Source organism: Myxine glutinosa, chromosome 4 (genome assembly GCF_964187855.1).
Source record: "Myxine glutinosa chromosome 4, kmMyxGlut1.1, whole genome shotgun sequence".
NCBI classification, from domain to species: domain Eukaryota; kingdom Metazoa; phylum Chordata; class Myxini; order Myxiniformes; family Myxinidae; genus Myxine; species Myxine glutinosa.
Genome location: NC_136264.1, coordinates 213417346 through 213436955, shown reverse-complemented (window position 1 = coordinate 213436955; position 19610 = coordinate 213417346). Strand labels below are relative to the sequence as shown.

At 44.2% G+C, this 19610-nt stretch overlaps 1 protein-coding gene across 2 annotated transcripts; it reads left to right on the top strand.

The window, feature by feature from the left end:
- Positions 1 to 3180: 3180 nt before the first annotated feature.
- ALG5 (ALG5 dolichyl-phosphate beta-glucosyltransferase) lies at positions 3181 to 14063 on the top strand. 2 transcript variants are annotated; one of them, XM_068114371.2, is made up of 10 exons: positions 3181 to 3322; positions 3858 to 4026; positions 4215 to 4261; positions 6182 to 6250; positions 6381 to 6473; positions 6984 to 7097; positions 7288 to 7347; positions 12218 to 12369; positions 12927 to 13012; positions 13178 to 14063. In XM_068114371.2, exons 1-10 carry the CDS (start codon positions 3257 to 3259, stop codon positions 13291 to 13293), a joined length of 972 nt encoding a protein of 323 aa, XP_067970472.2. In that variant the 5' UTR covers positions 3181 to 3256; the 3' UTR covers positions 13294 to 14063. The 2 variants fall into 2 exon arrangements, with proteins under 2 accessions (XP_067970472.2, XP_067970470.2); XM_068114369.2 differs by having other exon boundaries at positions 3183 to 3322; positions 7285 to 7347.
- The last annotated feature ends 5547 nt before the right edge of the window (positions 14064 to 19610 follow it).

Genomic DNA, 19610 nt, shown 5'->3' with positions numbered 1-19610 from the left:
TTGGTAGATTAGCAAAACTATACATTTTTGGAATATTCAGAGCATGAGGAATCCAAAAATGAATGTTTACATTTGCGTAGACACCTTTGCGAAAATGACACTCAGGACAGCGATGAAGATCTGTAAAAGCATATTCCTGAATGGTATAGACCTCGTAGATCCTGTGTATAGGACTTATAGTTCAATCTGATACTACCTATAACTTCCTATAACAACCTATAACTTCAAAGGACTTGCAATATCATGTATTATGTAATACAGTTATATCACAAATATAAAGACAATGGTTTTCAATTACCTTTGTTTGTTGCTTTTCTATAATCCTCAGCACTATTTTGAGGCCTTTATTGGTTTCCTTGACCCAGAAAACATAGGATTAACATATTTAATTAAGTCTCTAGGTTGACTAGAAGCCGAGATCGCGCAAAATATGTATTTTATGGCGGCCATTTTGAAAATCCAAAATGGCGGCCATGCCGGTGTCTGTGCAAATGCCAACATTGATTTTCAGATTCTCCATGCTCTGAATATTCCAAAAATGTACAGGTTTGCTAATCCCAAAATTTGGAAAGAAATTATATTTGTTAACATGGTGAACCGGACTATCTTCATCATTGTCCTGAGTGTCATTTTCGCAAAGGTGTCTACGCAAATGTAAACATTAATTTTTGGATTCCTCATGCTCTGAATATTCCAAAAATGTATAGTTTTGCTAATCTACCAAAATTTTGAACGAAATTATATTTGTTAACATCGTGAACCTGACTAGCAGTTCCTTCGACCTCATGGCTTGGGTTTTGCTCTGATATGCATTGTCAGCTGTGAGACCTTATATAGACAGGTGTGTGCCTTTCCAAATCATGTCCAATCAATTGAATTTACCACAGGTGGACTCCAATCAAGGTGCAGAAACATCTCAAAGACGATCAAGAGAAATGGGAGGCACCTGAGCTAAATTTCAAGCGTCATAGCAAAGGGTCTGAATACTTATGTCAATGTGATATTTCAGTTTTTTATTTTTAATAAATTTGCAAAACTTTCTAAAATCCTGTTTCCTCTTTGTCATTATGGGGTATTGAGTGGAGATTGATGAGGGAAAAAATGAATTTAAACGATTTCAGCATAAGGCTGCAACATAACAATGTGAAAAAAGTGAAGGGGTCTGAATACTTTCTGAATGCACGGTAATTACTTGAGGACAAGCTACGAGCATGGGTCACATGGGCGTGGTTTCAATTCACCAGGTAACTCTCTCCCGGTAAGTGTCGGTACGGCGTCGTGTTTTAGCAATATCCAAGGCTTGTTTCCCAGGTAGCGATCGACTGTTGATCAAATACGAACACTGACTGATGGCTCAAAGTGGTCTTCACAAACAATACGATATTTTGAACAACATACGTTTTGATGTTTTATTTGGTTGTTCCTAGGTTTTTCAAGCACAAAGCACATGGTCTTTGACGATCTTTTGGTGAGTCATGGAGTCAGTGAGTCAGGCAGGAAGTCATGGAGTCAGGGAGTCAGTGAGTCAGTGAGTCAGGCAGGAAGTCATGGAGTCAGGGAGTCAGTGAGTCAGAGAGTCAGGAAGTCATGGATTCAGGGAGTCATGGAGTCAGTGAGTCAGTGAGTCATGGAGTCAGGAAGTCATGGAGTCAGTGAGTCGTGGAGTCAGGAAGTCAGGGAGTAATGGAGTCAGAGAATCATGGAGTCAGGGAATTATGGAGTCAAGAAGTCAGGGAGTCATGTCAGTGAGTTATGTCAGTGACACAAGAAGTCAGTGTCAGTGAGACACTCAGTGAGTCAGTGAGTCATGGAGTCAGGAAGTCATGGAGTCAGTGAGTCATGGAGTCAGTGAGTCATGGAGTCAGGAAGTCAGGGAGTAATGGAGTCAGAGAATCATGGAGTTAGGGAATTATGGAGTCAAGAAGTCAGGGAGTCATGTCAGTGAGTTATGTCAGTGACACAAGAAGTCAGTGTCAGTGAGACACTCAGTGAGTCAGTGAGTCATGGAGTCAGGAAGTCATGGAGTCAGTGAGTCATGGAGTCAGGAAGTCAGGGAGTAATGGAGTCAGAGAATCATGGAGTTAGGGAATTATGGAGTCAAGAAGTCAGGGAGTCATGTCAGTGAGTTATGTCAGTGACACAAGAAGTCAGTGTCAGTGAGACACTCAGGGAGTCAGTGAGTCATGGAGTCAGGAAGTCAGAGAGTAATGGAGTCAGAGAATCATGGAGTCAGGGAATTATGGAGTCAAGAAGTCAGTGAGTCATGTCAGTGACACAAGAAGTCATTGTCAGTGAGACACTCAGGGAGTCAGTGAGTCATGGAGTCAGAGAATCATGGAGTCAGGGAATTATGGAGTAAAGAAGTCAGTGAGTCATGTCAGTGACACAAGAAGTCATTGTCAGTGAGACACTCAGGGAGTCAGTGAGTCATGGAGTCAGAGAATCATGGAGTCAGGGAATCATGGATTAAATCATGGAGTCAAGAAGTCATGGAGTCAGGGATGCAAAAAATGATCTATCTCTGACTTCTGTGGACAAATTTCCCAACGATTGGAACAATTAAAAGCTTGGGCACATCGACATCTTCCACGATAGATGAACTCGTGATGAAACGCAGCCGAACACGTGAACCCCGCAATGTGGTGTTTACCCGTGACGTCACGCGAATTTGACGGAAGTATCTCATTTGCATAGCGGAAGTGATAATCGCCCGATTTTTAAACACGATTATCCGGCTTATTATTGTCCCCAAATTTGTTGGTGCTAATGGGTGAGGGAGATCATCCTCTAAAATATATCTCTTGAAAGGTTTCATTAGTGTGTCCCTTTCAAGACGGTGGGGCTCAGGGTTCTTCTTCAATCTTTGTACGGAGGATGGAAGGACACGGACAAATATTGAAGCTGCTTCGTCGTTTAAAAAACGTCACGTCTCCTTTACCCCCCACACCCCTCTCATTGGAAACAGCAAGTCCGACTTGTATGAACTCACAACAACTCAAGTGACACGTCAATCATATCGATCTCATTTAATGACTACGTTTTCTCATCTTTATTTGCTTTTTCACCCAGGGGCACCTCTTCGTTTATGGCTCGACACCTCTGTGGTTTCATATAAAACAATTAAACAAATACGTAAATCGCAAGAACCTGTGAACAGTGCTCCGGTTGCCCGGTGCTTATACACGACCAACGAGGATGCCTCGGTGGCAAAGCGTTCATTGGTCAATTGTAATCACGTGGGTCGGTCGCAGAGAGCATGGATGTCGGTTTGGAAGTTGGGTTGTGCTGTTTCGCTGTTGTCGCCGTCGTCGCCTTCGTCACGGTTTGTATTGAGTGTTCACGTTCATCTCGGTCGTGTTAGGACCATCCCGATCCGCGTCGTTGCTTCCACGTCCTCATGGGGAATGATCCTGCACGTTGATGCTTCCGGGTTTTTTTTTTTAATCGCGTCGATTGTTCCACTTGAGCTTTGATTAATTAAGCGATTTTATTAATTCCGACATTATCACCCCGATCCCGGAGGTTTGTTGTACACTTTGTGATGAAATCGTTCTCGCCATGCATTCCGTTGATTGTACCGGAGTTTATTCGATTTGCACAAACCGGATGAATGGGAATGCCGCACGAGGTTACACCTGTTGGGAAAATGTCCATGTACAATGTACTCATAATACTGTATTATAATTACTCCCGATACTTACGACGGATGGACCTGTGAATGTACATGTGGATGTTCATACATACATGGACTTGTGGAAGGATGCAAATGAGATGATGCTTATGGAATGAATGAATGAATGAATGAATGAATGTGAATGAATGAATGAATGATATTTACCTTTTCACTTTGCTAACAGGCGGCGCTTGTAGCTCACGTGACTGCTGAACCAAGGATAGGCAAGGCGGAGGCGCAAATAATGTTTACACACCCAGGAACTGGAGCTCAACACCAAGCACCTTCTCTAAAAGACCCATCTTCCAGAGACCTCTCCGTTGTCATTCCTGCTTACAACGAGGAGACCCGCCGTAGGTCTCTCTCCATCAAGCACGGTCCACCTTTATACCACAATCTCACCTGCAACAGTAATCAGTATCGAACTTGGAACAAAACATTTCTGTAGCGTTTAATATACATTGCTCTTCGTGGCACGTACAAACATATGTGAACGTACGAGTTCTGACTCACCTGTAATTCCCATATTTGTCCTTCCTAGTTCCACCAATGCTGGATGAAGCACTGAAGTACTTGGAAGCACGTCAGGTAAATTGAGAATTTTCTTCGGTGATCTGCTCACTTGCAGTCTTGGTTTCTCTTCATTCCCCCATTGCATGAATGGCTCTTTCACAAACGGACCGCGACGTCACAATTCGTCATCCTTTACAGACCGCGACGTCACAATTCGTCATCTTTTACAAACAGACCGTGACATCACAATTTGTCATCTTTTACAAACTGACCGTGACATCACAATTTGTCATCTTTTACAAACAAACCGTGACATCACAATTTGTCATCTTTTACAAACTGACCGTGACATCACAATTTGTCATCTTTTACAAACAAACCGTGACATCACAATTTGTCATCTTTTACAAACTGACCGTGACATCACAATTTGTCATCTTTTACAAACAAACCGTGACATCACAATTTGTCATCTTTTACAAACAAACCGTGACATCACAATTTGTCATCTTTTACAAACTGACCGTGACATCACAATTTGTCATTTTTTACAAACAGATCGTGACATCACAATCTATCATCTTTTACAGACAGTGACATAATTTGTCATCTTTTACAAACAGACCGTGACATCACCATCTGTCTGTAAAATATGATAAATGATGTCACAATCCCTCATCTTTTACAAACAGACCGTGACGTCACAAATTTGTCATCTTTTACAAACGGACCGCGACATCACAATTTGTCATCTTTTACAAACAGACCATGACATCCCAATTTGTCATCTTTTACATGACAAGGGTTGGGTCAATTTGTCATCATGACACAATCACAATTTGTCATCGTTTACGGCACAATTTGTCATCTTTTACAAACACACTGTAACATCATAATTTGTCATGTTTTACAAACCAACCGTGACATCATAATTTGTCATGCTTCACATACCAATCCTGGCATAATTGTAGCCTTGAGACTTGTCGCCTTGAGATTGTCCATTCTTGGCTACAATCTTGTGTCTGACCTCCTCAGACAATTCTCTGGTTTTCTTTCTTTTCTCCATGCTCGTTGCGGTACACACAGTGACACAAAACAGCAGAATGACACCTTTCTCCATTCAAACTGGTTGAATGAGTGATTTTTATATTGCAGGCACCTGCAACTCACCTTAGGTGAGTTCAATTCCAAAGTAAATGAGAATCACCTGCTTGGAATCTAATTATTTCTAACAACTTCTAAAAGGTGCCAATAATATTGTCCGGGCCATTTTAGGATTTCTGTGTGGAATAAGCTAAGTTTTAGTATTTTTTCACCTTTTTTGTTTTGTTCCACTGCAAACCAAAGAAATACAAATGTCGATACCAAAAGATTTTTTAATTTCAAAAATGTTCTGGAAGAAATCGTGCATTATTTTTAAAAAGTGCAAGGGTGCCAATATTTTTGGCCACGACTGTATAAACGACTTGACGTTTGTTCAAGGAGGAAAAACCCCTTGGGGAGGTGGGATATTATTGGTATCAATAATTATGTTTTGTGATAACATTAATATTATGCTAATATCGTTAGTTTTGTTATTAGAAGCGGCCTTGGAAAAACGCCACGATAAAGCTAACTTAACATTGATATACACCTCAACACGCAACCCCATTGACGCCAACGGCAGGGAAAACCCGCTCAGGGGAGAAAACCCCCTTGGGGAGGGAGGCAAATTAATGTGCTACAACCTTCATTGTGTAACCCTTAGTCATCCTGTCAAATTTGGTTGAGATTGGATAAGTAACGATGGAATGTATCACGGTCAAAAAATAATCATACAGACAGACAGACACCAAATTGCGTATTTTAGTATGATGGCAGGTCATTGTGTGGCACAAATAAGGAAATTATTCACCTGTGAGTGTGCATGGCATGAACACTGGCTGCTTTCAGTGTGGCGGCGGTGACAAGTGCTCCTTCTCTATCTCCCTGTCTCTCCTTCATCCATTGTTGCAGAGACGCCATTTGTCATTTACTTATGAGGTGCTGGTTGTGGACGATGGGAGCACAGACAAAACGACCGAAGTATGATAATCGATTTCACTTTCTCAGCACCACAGTTGGTATAATCTGGCACTGCAGGCAGAGTGCTGTGCAGTCCAAACAAGCTGGGTGCACATAAGGAGTTCTGACGTGTGCTCCTCCCATTGCTCAGGTGGCCTTGGCCTACAGCTCACGTCTTGGGTTTGATAAGGTCCGGGTCATGACGCTGCCAAAGAACCATGGAAAGGGAGGTGCCGTGTGTCTGGTGGGTACAACACCGTCATCGATGAGCCTTTACATTAACCCAACATCAACAATAAAATGGTACCACAATGGCAGCCAAGTATGGGGTATGGGTGGCCATTTGTGGAGTATGGGTGGCACCACCTTTTGAAAGGGACCACTGTAAATGCAACCCATGTGACGTTACCCTGAGTGTATAAATGAACCTCAAGTGTGGATTGGCATCGAATGTAGACCGGACCAGGTTAGAGCAGATAGATTACTCTATCCTTGAAGGTCATTAGTGAGCAGCTTGGGTTTTCACCAACGATTACATAGTAACTTGGTATTCTCCTGAGACTAGCACGATTTCCCCCAAGCTTGAAATCGAAATCCTTAATACTGGTGCCTGCAGGTGCATTATACTCCCAACTTCTGGGATGCCAGGCCAGTGACCTCATTATCTGACCCCCACCATATCTTGCAGTGACAAGGTTGATGCCAGTTATCATAAATGTGGATTTATAAACATAGATTCTTCTTCTCTGGGCAGGGTATGTTCACATGTCGGGGACGCCACATCCTCATGGCAGATGCTGATGGAGCGACACGCTTTGCTGATATTGAGAGGGTCGAAGATGCTTTGAAGAAGCTTCTGGGAAAGGATGTAAGATGAGTCGAACTTCTGATTCCAACCTTGTATGATGAGCCTAAAATTGTTTAACGAGATAGAATTGGGGCACTTCGGAATGATTTCAACATTGTATTTTTTTTCCTTTAATCTTATAGCTTTGATTGAATGTAAGGAATGAATTTATTTACATATAAGCTTAACCTTATTCATATACCACCAACAGGGCGAGCTTGCTATTGCCTGTGGATCACGTGCACACCTCGAAAAGGAATCCATTGCAAAGGTGGGAGATCTGAGGATGAGGATTGTATACACAGTGTCTATACAAAGTCTACACCCCCTTTCAATTTTTTTCACCTTTTGCTACCTTATCGCCTGGAATTAAAATGCATTAAATCAGACTTTTTCCACCTTTATTTACACATCGTAACCCACAACTTCCAAGTGAAAAACAAATTCTACAAATTTCAGAAAATTAATTAAAAATACAAAACTAGAACATCTTGGTTGGATAAGTGTCCACCCCCCTTATAATAACAAATGTAAATTAGCTCAGGTGTAACCAATCACCTTCAAAATAACACACCAAGTTAATTGGCCACCTTCGTGTTAAATTGTAGTGATTCTATTTATTTTAGAATAAAATCAGCTGGCCATGCAGGTTTCCTCTGCTGGGTCGTGCATTTCACAGCAAAGACTCAACCATGAGCACCAAGGAGATTTGAAAGATCTCTGGGATAAAGTTGGGGAAAGACACATCAGGGAACGGGAATAAAAATATTTCAAAGGCCTTGAATATCCCTTGAAGCACAGTCAAGGCAATCAATAAGAAGTGGATGGCGTATGGTACCACCAAGACCTTGCGAAGATGAGGCGGTCCCTCCAAACTGGATGACCAAGCAAGGAGGAGTCTAATCAGAGAGACCACCAAGAGGCCAATGGAAATTTTGAAAGACCTACAGGCCTTTATGGCAAAGACTATACACTGTGTGCATGTGACAACAATATCCCAAGCACTCCACAAGTCTGGCCTCTACGGTAGGGTGGCAATAAGGAAGCCATTACTCAAAAAAGCCGACCTTGAGTCCTGTTTGGGGTAGGCAAAAAAACACTCTGGGGATTCTGAAGCCATGTGGAAAAAGGTTTTGTGGTCTGACGAAACCAAGATGGAACTTTTTGGCATAAATGCAAAATGTTACGTTTGGCACAAACCCAACACAGCACATCACCCAAATAACACCATCCCTACTGTGAAGCATGGTGGTGACAGCATCATGTTATGGGGATGTTTCTTATCAGCAGGGACTGGGGCACTCGTCAGGATAGAAGGGAAAATGGATGGAGCAAAATACAGAAAAATCCTAGAGGAAAACCTGCTGCCCTCTGCAAGAAAACTGAAATTAGGACGGAAGTTCACCTTTTAGCATGACCATAACCCGAAGCACACAGCCAAAGCTACACCTGGAGTGGCTAAGGTACAAAAAGATAAATGTGCTTGAGTGGCCCAATCAGAGCCCCGACCTAAATCCAATCGAAAATCTGTGGCATGACTTGAGATTCCTGTCCATCAACGCTCCCCACGCAACTTGACTGAGCTTGAACAGTTTTGTACAGAAGAATGGGCAAATATTGCCAAATCAAGGTGTTCAAAGCTGGTAGAGACCTATGTAACCAGTTGGTTAAAAAAACAACAAGCGTTACGCCTAGGTCCCCCGTCGGGGAAGTGATGTGAGTTGACAAAGTGGAACACGCAGAAAACATGCTATGATATGATATTTCGCTCACAAGGGTCAGACAAACATGGAGGCGGCCATCTTGGATTTTGACGTGGCGACCCAATTTTCAATAGCGTTCTTCCTTATGCCTAGATACACCCACACACCAGAAGGTACTTCGCTTATTTTTCAAGATATTTCGCTCACAAGGTTCAGACAGACATATGGTGGCGGCCATCTTGGATTTTGACGTGGCGACCCAATTTTCAACAGCGTTCGTCCTTATGCCGAGATACACCCACACACCAGATTAGAAGTTGGTACTTCGCTTATTTTTCAAGATATTCATCTCACAAGGTTCAGACATACATGGCGGCGGCCATCTTGGATTTTGACGTGGCGACCCAATTTTTAACAGCGTTCTTGTTTGTGCCTAGATACACCCACACACCAGATTAGAAGTTGGTACTTCGCTTATTTTTCAAGATATTTCGCTCACAAGGTTCAGACATATATATGGTGGTGGCCATCTTGGATTTTGACGTGGTGACCCAATTTTCAATAGCGTTCTTCCTTATGCCGAGATACACCCACACACCAAATTAGAAGTTGGTACTTTGCGTATTTTTCAAGATATTCATCTCAAGTTTCAGACATACATGGCGGTGTCCATCTTGGCTTTTGACGTGGCGACCCGATTTTAAACAGCGTTCTTCCTTGTGCCTAGATACACCCACACACCAGATTAGAAGTTGGTACTTCGCTTATTTTTCAAGATATTCATCTCAAGTTTCAGACATACATGGTGGCGGCCATCTTGGATTTTGACGTGGCGACCCAATTTTCAACAGCGTTCTTCCTTATGCCTAGATACACCAGATTAGAAGTTGGTACTTCGCTTATTTTTCAAGATATGCAGGTTACAAGGTTGAGACATACATGGCATCAGACATACATGGTGGCAGCCATCTTGGATTTTGACGTGGGTTGCACCCACACACCAAATTCGAATGCGGTCCTTCGCTTACGCACGCACGCACACCGCACGCACACACGCACGCACGCACGGACGGACACACGGACGGAGGGGAAAGCCATAGTCCCCCTTTCGCTCCGCTGAGCGACGGGGGACAAAAACGTTAATATGCACCGGAAGGCAACATAGTCCTGCGAGTGTTAGTGTTGGCCACGCCGATCGGGAGTGGAAATCGCATAGGCTGAGTAGGCGTGATGTTTGAGGCTGGGAGGACGATGGCCATGATTTTGTGAAAAGCTTGCACATGGCAGCGTGTGGTGCCGTCCCAGTGGGGGAGATCTCCGTAGAAGATTAGTGTCGGTTTGGTATGAGAAACAACACGTGTTTGCCACTGCCACTTTTGACTTTTTTTTGTTTGCCTTGTCTAGTTAACCACAGTGTGACGGTGACTTTGTTTGTGAATTGCTGATTAAAATTCCAGAGTTTCAATTTTGCGACTCTGCAGCAAAATCATTCCAGTTGAGTAACCCCGAGTGAATTTGTGTGTCCAAGTTTACTGGGCAACACCTGTCCCAACAGATTCACAGCTGTAATTGCTGTCAAAGGTGCTTCCACCAAGTATTAACTCAGAGGGGTGGATACTTATCCAACTGAGATATTCTAGTTTTGTATTTTTAATTAATTTTCTGAAATTTGTAGAATTTGTTTTTCACCTGGAAGTTGTGGGTTACGATGTGTAAGTAAAGGTGAAAAAAGTCTGATTTAATGCACTTTAATTACAGGCTATAAGGTAACAAAAGGTGAAAATATTGAAAGAGGGTATAGACTTTCTATCGGCACTGTATATATTTGATTATTTTAAAAGTTTACAATTTTGAGAGATCTCTAATGACCAAAGACAGAACCCTAAGGGTAGGTTTACAAGATCGGAAGATAGTGTACCTGTTGTGGCCATGCATCTTTGCCTTCAGGTATCATCAGCGAGAAAAAGCAAGTCAGGTTGCAATAACAGAGCATCCATATACAAGTGTACAGCACCACATAACATGCAGGGTATGAGGAGGCATGGTGGGATGTCCTAAACATTATCAATGATGTAATTTTATATTAAACTAGCAGGGGTGCCGGCGTTGCCCGGTGCTAGCAGGGGTGCCGGCGTTGCCCGGTGTTAGCAGGGGTGCCGGCGTTGCCCGGTGCTAGCAGGGGTGCCGGCGTTGCCCGGTGCTAGCAGGGGTGCCGGCGTTGCCCTGTGCTAGCAGGGGTGCCGGCGTTTCCCGGTGCTAGCAGGGGTGCCGGCGTTGCCCGGTGCTAGCAGGGGTACCGGCGTTGCCCGGTGCTAGCAGGGGTACCGGCGTTGCCCGGTGCTAGCAGGGGTGCCGGCGTTGCCCGGTGCTAGCAGGGGTGCCGGCGTTGCCCTGTGCTAGCAGGGGTGCCGGCGTTGCCCGGTGCTAGCAGGGGTGCCGGCGTTGCCCGGTGCTAGCAGGGGTGCCGGCGTTGCCCTGTGCTAGCAGGGGTGCCGGCGTTTCCCGGTGCTAGCAGGGGTGCCGGCGTTGCCCGGTGCTAGCAGGGGTGCCGGCGTTTCCCGGTGCTAGCAGGGGTGCCGGCGTTGCCCGGTGCTAGCAGGGGTGCCGGCGTTGCCCGGTGTTAGCAGGGGTGCCGGCGTTGCCCGGTGCTAGCAGGGGTGCCGGCGTTGCCCGGTGCTAGCAGGGGTGCCGGCGTTGCCCTGTGCTAGCAGGGGTGCCGGCGTTTCCCGGTGCTAGCAGGGGTGCCGGCGTTTCCCGGTGCTAGCAGGGGTGCCGGCGTTGCCCGGTGCTAGCAGGGGTACCGGCGTTGCCTGGTGCTAGGAGCGGTACCGGCGTTGCCCGGTGCTAGCAGGGGTGCCGGCGTTTCCCGGTGCTTGCAGGGGTGCCGGCGTTGCCCTGTGCTAGCAGGGGTGCCGGCGTTGCCCGGTGCTAGCAGGGGTGCCGGCGTTGCCCGGTGCTAGCAGGGGTACCGGCGTTGCCCTGTGCTGTTCTAATCCTGTTGGCATTTTTTAGAAATCAATTTTTGTTTTCTATTTTCTTTGTTTGTGAGGGCCTAAAACGCTTTCCTGCACTCGCTGAGTAATGTGGTCGGGGATCATTTAATATTACCTTCTCGCATAGCCGCAATGCTTCATGCACGATTGTGATTTCAAAAAAAAAATCGAACTATTGTTTTTCTTTTTTGGCCTAAAACACTCCGTGGCATTCATGAATGAACCTCTGAAAGTTTGACAAAGATCCGTTCGGTCGTCTCTGATAAGAATGGCAACACACAGAGAAATACAGACAAACATCTCTGATAGTTTAGATTTGTTTGAACAAATAATAGAAAGCCTCAACCAAACCAAGTTCAGTGATCTTGAGATCAAGGACAAAGTTGTACTTTGTACATAGATGGATCTGTTGTTTCTTACAGTTTGTTGTGTGCCATATTTGCAGCGTTCCTACTTCCGAACACTCCTGATGTTGGGATTCCACGCACTGGTGTGGGCGCTGTGTGTGCGCGGATTGCGGGATACGCAGTGCGGTTTCAAGCTGTTGACCAGGGAGGCCGCGTGGAGGACTTTCTCGCGGTTGCACGTTCGGAGATGGTGAGGATCGGGGAGTGAGTGGAATGAACAGATGTTGGAGCGTTTTGAGGGATTGGGGATACGGATGATGTGTGTGTGTGTGTGTGTGTGTGTGTGTGTCCATGTGTGTGTGTGTGTGTATGTATGTGTGTGTGTGTCCATGTGTGTGTGTGTGTGTGTGTGTGTGTGTGTGTGTGTGTGTGTATGTGTGTGTGTTATGTGTGTGTGTGTGTGTGTATGTCTATGTGTGTGTGTGTATATGTATGTACTTTTTATCTGTGTGTGTGTGTGTGTATACCCATGTGTGTGTGTGTGTCTGTCTCTGTCCATGTGTGTGTGTGTATGTCTATGTCCATGTGTGTGTGTATATGTCCATGTGTGTGTGTATATGTCCATGTGTGTGTGTCTATGTCCATGTGTGTGTGTGTATGTCCATGTGTGTGTGTCTGTGTGTGTATGTCTATGTCCATGTCCATGTGTGTATATATGTGTGTGTATATGTCTATGTCCGTGTGTGTGTGTCTATGTCCATGTATGTGTGTGTGTGTGTCCACCATGTTTTGTTTTGCCGAATGTAGGGCGTTTGATGTGGAAATGCTGTACATCGCCCAGCGACTCGGCATCCCAGTCGCGGAAGTACCCGTCACGTGGACCGAAATTGAAGGTAACAATGACACTGATATAGTCGAGTCCGGAGCAACGGCAGAGTTAACAATTCGATGAAAAGAAAGTGTCCAACGTTAGTTTGTAATCCGTTGTGTATGTGAACTCCATGACGTCATTCCCATTCCCACGAGTCCGCATTGCCCTCGCGCTCGGGTTTCCTCAGGTTCAAAGCTCGTCCCATTTTGGAGCTGGCTGCAGATGGGCGGAGACTTACTTTTTATTTCCCTTCGGTACGTCACCGGAGCCTGGTCGCTGGAACCTCATCGCAAAGAGCGGTGAACACGGAACAAGTCCGGGAGAAAGCTTCATTGCTGGAACTCGTCACTACGAACAGAAGGACCATTTATGGGCATTGTGGGTAATCGGAAGCTCTCAGAGTCCGTGGGAAAAGCAGGCCTGCGATACGTTTGCTCCGATTGCCCATGGTGCAGGAACAGAGTCTGAAATGGGCAAGTCGGGTCGAGTCTGTGTCGGAACGAGGTCGTAGTGGCGGTGGTGATGGCGTGAGGGCAGGGGAAGGAGAGGTTCATCGAATGTGAGAAATGCGAGGCCGTGCGCACGATTATTCCATGCAGTTTGCACCTTGTAGGTGATATTAAATGATTTGCATAATCCCCTCCTTCCTTGGGCCTGACGTCTCACTTTTGTATACCTGAAGATTTGGATTTTATTTCGACTCGCCATGATTTGATGTTAAATAAAGGGGTGCCAAGGTGTGAAACAAAAACTGTTACTCCGGATGATTCTTCTTCTTCGTCAAGTCACAATTTTTCCCACATTCTTGTGGGGTTTGGCCGGGGTACACACCTAGATGAATCGCCCTGCCTGTGCGACACCAGAACGACGGTTTATACCTGGGTCGGGATTCAAACCCATGCTCGCCCGGTTAGGGGAGCGTGCGTACTTCTCCGCCATCTTGCCAGCGCTCTTTACTCCCAATGATCGATGGGATAAAATTTGTAAGAATCAGCTGTTCGGTTTGATTCGGTGTCACTCGACAGGTGACCTGATGTCACTCTTGCTTTTATAAATAAATATAAACAAACTTTCAGAGGTGCGGATGTTTCAGTACCGAAGGTTTCATGGTTTCATCAAAAAGTGAACAATTCTCACCTTCACCTTTGGAAAGCAAATTCACACAAATAACTCGCTCGGAGCAAAATATCCATCGAGGAACAGAATAGTTAAAGCGTTACATTCCCATAATCACAAACTGCAACGTTATGAGTGTCTATACACTGTACTACAATCAATACACTGTACTACACAACAATGTACTACACTGGACTGCACTGTATGGTACTAACTATATGCTATGCTACAATCGATACACTGTACTACACTGTATTAGCAGTGCACTGTATGGCACTAACAATAAACAGTAATAAAATCAATGCACTGTAATAAAATCAATCAATCAATATACTGTACAGTTAGTAAACTGTACCACACTATCAGTACTACACTATATTACAAGCAACATGCTTTACCATACTGCACTGTATGGTACTATAAATACACTGTACTACACTGTATTAGCAGTGCACGGTATGGTACTAACAATAAACAGTAATACAATCAATACACTGTAGTAACTGTACCACACTATCAGTACTATACTATACTACAAGCAACACACTTTACTATACTGCACTGTATGGTACTATCAATATACTGTACTACACCTCCCTGTACTATACTATGTTAACAATACACTACTACAATCAATACACAGTACTACACTAAACTACAAGCAATACACTGTACCACAAGGAATACACTGTACCACAAGCAATACACTGTACCACAAGCAACACACGGCACCACAAGCAACACACTGTACAACAAGCAAAGCACTGTACCACAGCAATACACTGTACCACAAACAAGACAGTACCACAAGTAATACACCGTACCACAATCAATGCACTGCACCACAAGTAACACACTGTACAACAAGCAAAGCACTGTACCACAGCAATACACTGTACCACAAACAAGACACTGTACAACAAGCAATACACCGTACCACAATCAATGCACTGCACCACAAGTAACAGACTGTACAACAAGCAAAGCACTGTACCACAGCAACACACTGTACCACAAACAAGACACTGTACCACAAGCAACACACTGTACCACAAGTAATACACCGTACCACAATCAATGCACTGCACCACAAGTAACACACTGTACAACAAGCAAAGCACTGTACCACAACAATACACTGTACCACAAACAAGACACTGTACCACAAGTAATACACCATACCACAATCAATGCACTGCACCACAAGTAACACACTGTACAACAAGCAAAGCACTGTACCACAGCAATACACTGTACCACAAACAAGACACTGTACCACAAGCAACACACTGTACCACAATCAATACACTGTACTACAATCAATACACTGTACTATACTACACTAAATTATACTACACCAGGGGCGGATCCAGGGGGAGTTCACCGGGTGCACGTGAATCCCTCCCCCCTCCCCTTTCCTCAATCCCCACACCTCCCTCCCCCGTCCTCTCCCCTCCCCCCTCCTCTCCCCTCCCCCCTCCTCTCCCCTCCCCCCTCCTCTCCCCTCCCCTTTCCTCAATCCCCACACTTCCCTCCCTCCGCCGCTACCATATCTATCTCCGCCATCTGCAATAGACGGAGGTAACGTTTTCAACCCTGTAAGTTGGTTTGTGTGCAGGATATCTATCTATCTATAATTCCAGTAATCTCTGTCTGTACGTTTGTCTGTGACCGCTGTTTCTCGACAACCACGGGTCCGATATACTTTTAACTTGCCAGGTATATTGCTGGGGACCCGAGGATGTGCCTTTTCAAGTTTTCATATTAATCGGACAATTACTTACCGAGCTATGTCCAAAAAACGATTCAACCAATCAGAGAGCAGCGAACGATCGCGTGTGCCGAACGTGGCGGGCACACTCTGCCTCGGAGTCGGATGGCACATTTGAGAGCGTATTCATTTATTTCACGTTTGCAAACTATGTTGGCGTTAAACTATGTTTTACAACTAATAAAAACGAATTTGCGATTCATTCGCTTTCCTGCGCGTTTGTGCACGCGATGGCGATTTCTTTACCAAACTCCGGAAGCCGTTCGCTTTGGACCAAACCATTTCATGTAAATAGAGGGGGGGGGATATAATTTTAGATATAGATATAGTACGGGCATGCCCTAGTCTCAACAATGTATTGATGGATTTGTATGTAATCTGGTGGAGGGGTTGTGTGTGCCTCGGACGAATCGATTCGATTTTGGGGAAGATCCGGATCCGGTTACGAGAGTTTTTTAAATGGTTCTTCACTACGGAGCGAGAAATGGCCAAACCGACATACAGCATGATGTTTCAGAGTTATGGACGGATTCGGACGAAACGTGGTGGACAGGTTGGGTTTGTGACGAGACAAAGTGATTCCTCGATTTTGGGGAAGATCCGGATCGAGACATTTTTAATTTTTAAAGTGCTTCTTCACCATTGAGAAAAAGGGCTAAAATGACCATATTTCAAAAGGTTATGGACGAGTTATGACAAGACTTGGTTAAGACTCGGCCAAGTGACGAGAACAAGCCGATTCGATTTTGGTTCAGGTCTGAATCCAGATCCGTCCTATCATTGGGATACAAAAAGGAAGCTGTTCACCTGGCGGAGGTGTGCTCTCTACCGAGTGCCGGTCTACTCTGTCATGCGATTGTCTTGTGAGATATCGTTGGACGATCGGTAATCACGCGGGTCTTTGACCTTCACGCAGCCATGAAGACAAGCCACACGACCTTTCTCCACGAGCTCTGTGTTCATTCCTCATATGGACGCGGTGTTCACATTTGACTCCTGAGCGAAAGACATTTTCTTGATCTTCTCCTCCAGCAAACCACAGCACAGTCCTGAACTCCTTTCTTTCTTTTTTGTTACTTGCAAAATCGAAGATTTTTCAAGTATCTTGGTCGGTTGTGTTTGTGGTTCTGTCTGTTTGTCTGTCTGTCCGTCCGTTTGTCACCAGCCTGCAGGTCACAATTCTAAACCGATCGTGACGAAACTTCACCAAGTTGTACTAGTCGTCCCAATTGAGAAGCCTATTGATTTTGAGGTCAAAGGTCATCTGGAGGTCAAATTTCTAAAATCGCCATTTTAAATTCGATTGACTTGAAAAGTGAACAGCATTTGTATATCAAGTCACTAAATTGGGAAATGAACTATTTTTGAGGTCAAAGGTCAACTTAAGGTCAAATTTTAAAAATCATCAATTTTCATCTAAAAAGCTGTCAATTCTCAACCGATTGACTTGAAAATTGAACAGCATTTGCATATCGAGTCACTAAATTGGGATACATACTATTTTTTAGGTCAAAAGGTCAACTCAAGGTCAAACTTTCAAAATCACTTTTTATCTGAAAAAAACATCAATTTTCATCCAATTGACTTGAAAATTGAACAGCATTTGCACATTGAGTCACTAAATAGGGAAACCAACTATTTTTGAGGTCAAAAGGTCAAAGGTCAACTCAAGGTCAACCTTCCAAAATCATCATTTTCATCTGAAAAATCGTCAATTTTCTTCCTGTTGACCTGAGCTTTCATCAAGATTGTCAATTTTAATCTTGATGAAATGGACAATTTGCTGTATCAATGGAATTTTTTTTCGAAGATTTTTGTACAGGAAGAGGGGGGGGGGGGGGGGGGCGTATTTTGCAAGTATCGTGATCCGCATGACATCGTTTTTTTTTTTTTGGTCGCACCACTTCACCAGGTAATTCAAACTTTCAGTGGCTACATTGTCCGTTATGACGATCTGATGATCCGTAATGGTGACTATAGGTTTATAGTGCTCGGGTTATTTTCGCCACATGTTGTGCATGTTCGTTCAATGTTCTCGTTGATCTGCATCGGTAACATTTTATGTATTCACATCGTTGTTATGAATCTCTGTCCCAAATATTCCGAAATACTCACCTTTTATTTAGAATAAGTTAGTGACAGGTCTGAGGCCTTTTCGTTGAATATCCCGATTTTCCTGTGGGGAAAGTAAGTTTACGGTCGGACACTACTATAGCTCCGGATAAATTAACCTGTTTTTTTCCTCGACTCTTTTGCAATTCCTATTGTTTTGTGCACTCAGGTGTGACCCTCTTGCAGATATTTTCCTTGTGAACAAATGTAAGTAATCACAACATCCATGGATCTATCATTTACAAATCGTCTTTCACAAAAAAAAAGCAGAGTTTCCACTTGGTGTGTTAAATAGTTTAACTACAAACTAAAGTTCTTTCCTCAAAGTAAAAGTGATGCTGCATTTCAGAGTCCCAGGTATCATCTTTTCCGGCCCTGGAAACCGAGTCCCCCCCAGCATCATCACGCGACTCCACATCTGGTGTCTCTCCTCCAATGATACTTCTGCCTCTGCTGGATCAGGCCAATAACAAGGACAAGCTCACAGAACTACAGATGAATCTGCTCGTTTGGGACAGTAGACACAGAAGTCATCGGTGAACAGGTGGATTTCTACCACGATGACCTGCCATTACCAATACCAGTTGATACAAAGGTGCACAGACAGCGAGCAGATAATGTGGAAAGGCAAGTCAACATCAGAGGTCCCAAGGTCAATGGTCAATGGATCAGAGGTCATCAGAGGTTACAAGCACAGCAGCAAAATCCCTCAAACAGACAGACAGATCATTCTTCCCGAACATCCACTTCCTGATGCTTCTCTTCTGCACGATGCACGGAACACCATGCGAGTGTGATCGGTCCATTAGCGGACTGAGACATCTGCAGACAACAATGTGTGAATATCGGATGCATGGACTGCTACTAACGCACATTCACCATGGTGTAGACTTAGATGTTATTGCCATGATTTGATGACTTGACAAAGCGAAATCCACGGACAATGGAGCTTCTGGACATCCTTCAGTAGATAGAGCTACTAGCGTGGATGGACTACAAAGTGGACTACAAGAGCTAACGATGTACAAATAGTAAACCATCACTTCACTCAGGAGGCTGGACAGTAAAGTTTACATTCATCACTATTCAGGACAATATAATCTCTCTTTCAGCTAAATATTGTTAAGTGGAAAATAAACGATGAATGCATTGATTTGAATAAGGCTTGGTGGTAGATTTTGTGATCTGTGAATATGTTAACCTCAAGTGAATCGGAACCCTAAAATCCTTCCGGATCCGCCCTGTACACTGTGCTAACAATACACCGTACTGCAATCAAGGTAGTCGGTACTGTGAGGTGATAGCAGTCTACCCTCCAGAAAACGTTCGACTCCATATTTCAGAAACACAAACAAATGTTTTTCGTTTTTGGTGAATGTTGACCCCAAGGCACGACTCAGTTTCATTCATTTTGGTGAATGTTGAACAAATGTTGACTCAGTACAAAAATGATAATTTTATTGATAAAAAACGACTCAGATTCCTTGGCGTTTACCTGTAAATGCCGGAGTTTCGTTTCACAAGTACAGTACTGGGAAAAAATTTTTTAATGATCGTTATACTACTGGATCGGGTGCCCAGTGCTCATTGATCGAGCGGCCCTGAAGCCACCGGAAGCGTT

Coding starts and splice junctions, on each gene's coding strand:
- ALG5 (XM_068114369.2), top strand. CDS start 3,257: ATGGATGTCGGTTTGGAAGTTGGGTTGTGCTGTTTCGCTGTTGTCGCC. Junction 3,323..3,857: donor CCGTCGTCGCCTTCGTCACG/GTTTGTATTGAG, acceptor CTTTGCTAACAG/GCGGCGCTTGTAGCTCACGT. Junction 4,262..6,181: donor AGTACTTGGAAGCACGTCAG/GTAAATTGAGAA, acceptor CCATTGTTGCAG/AGACGCCATTTGTCATTTAC.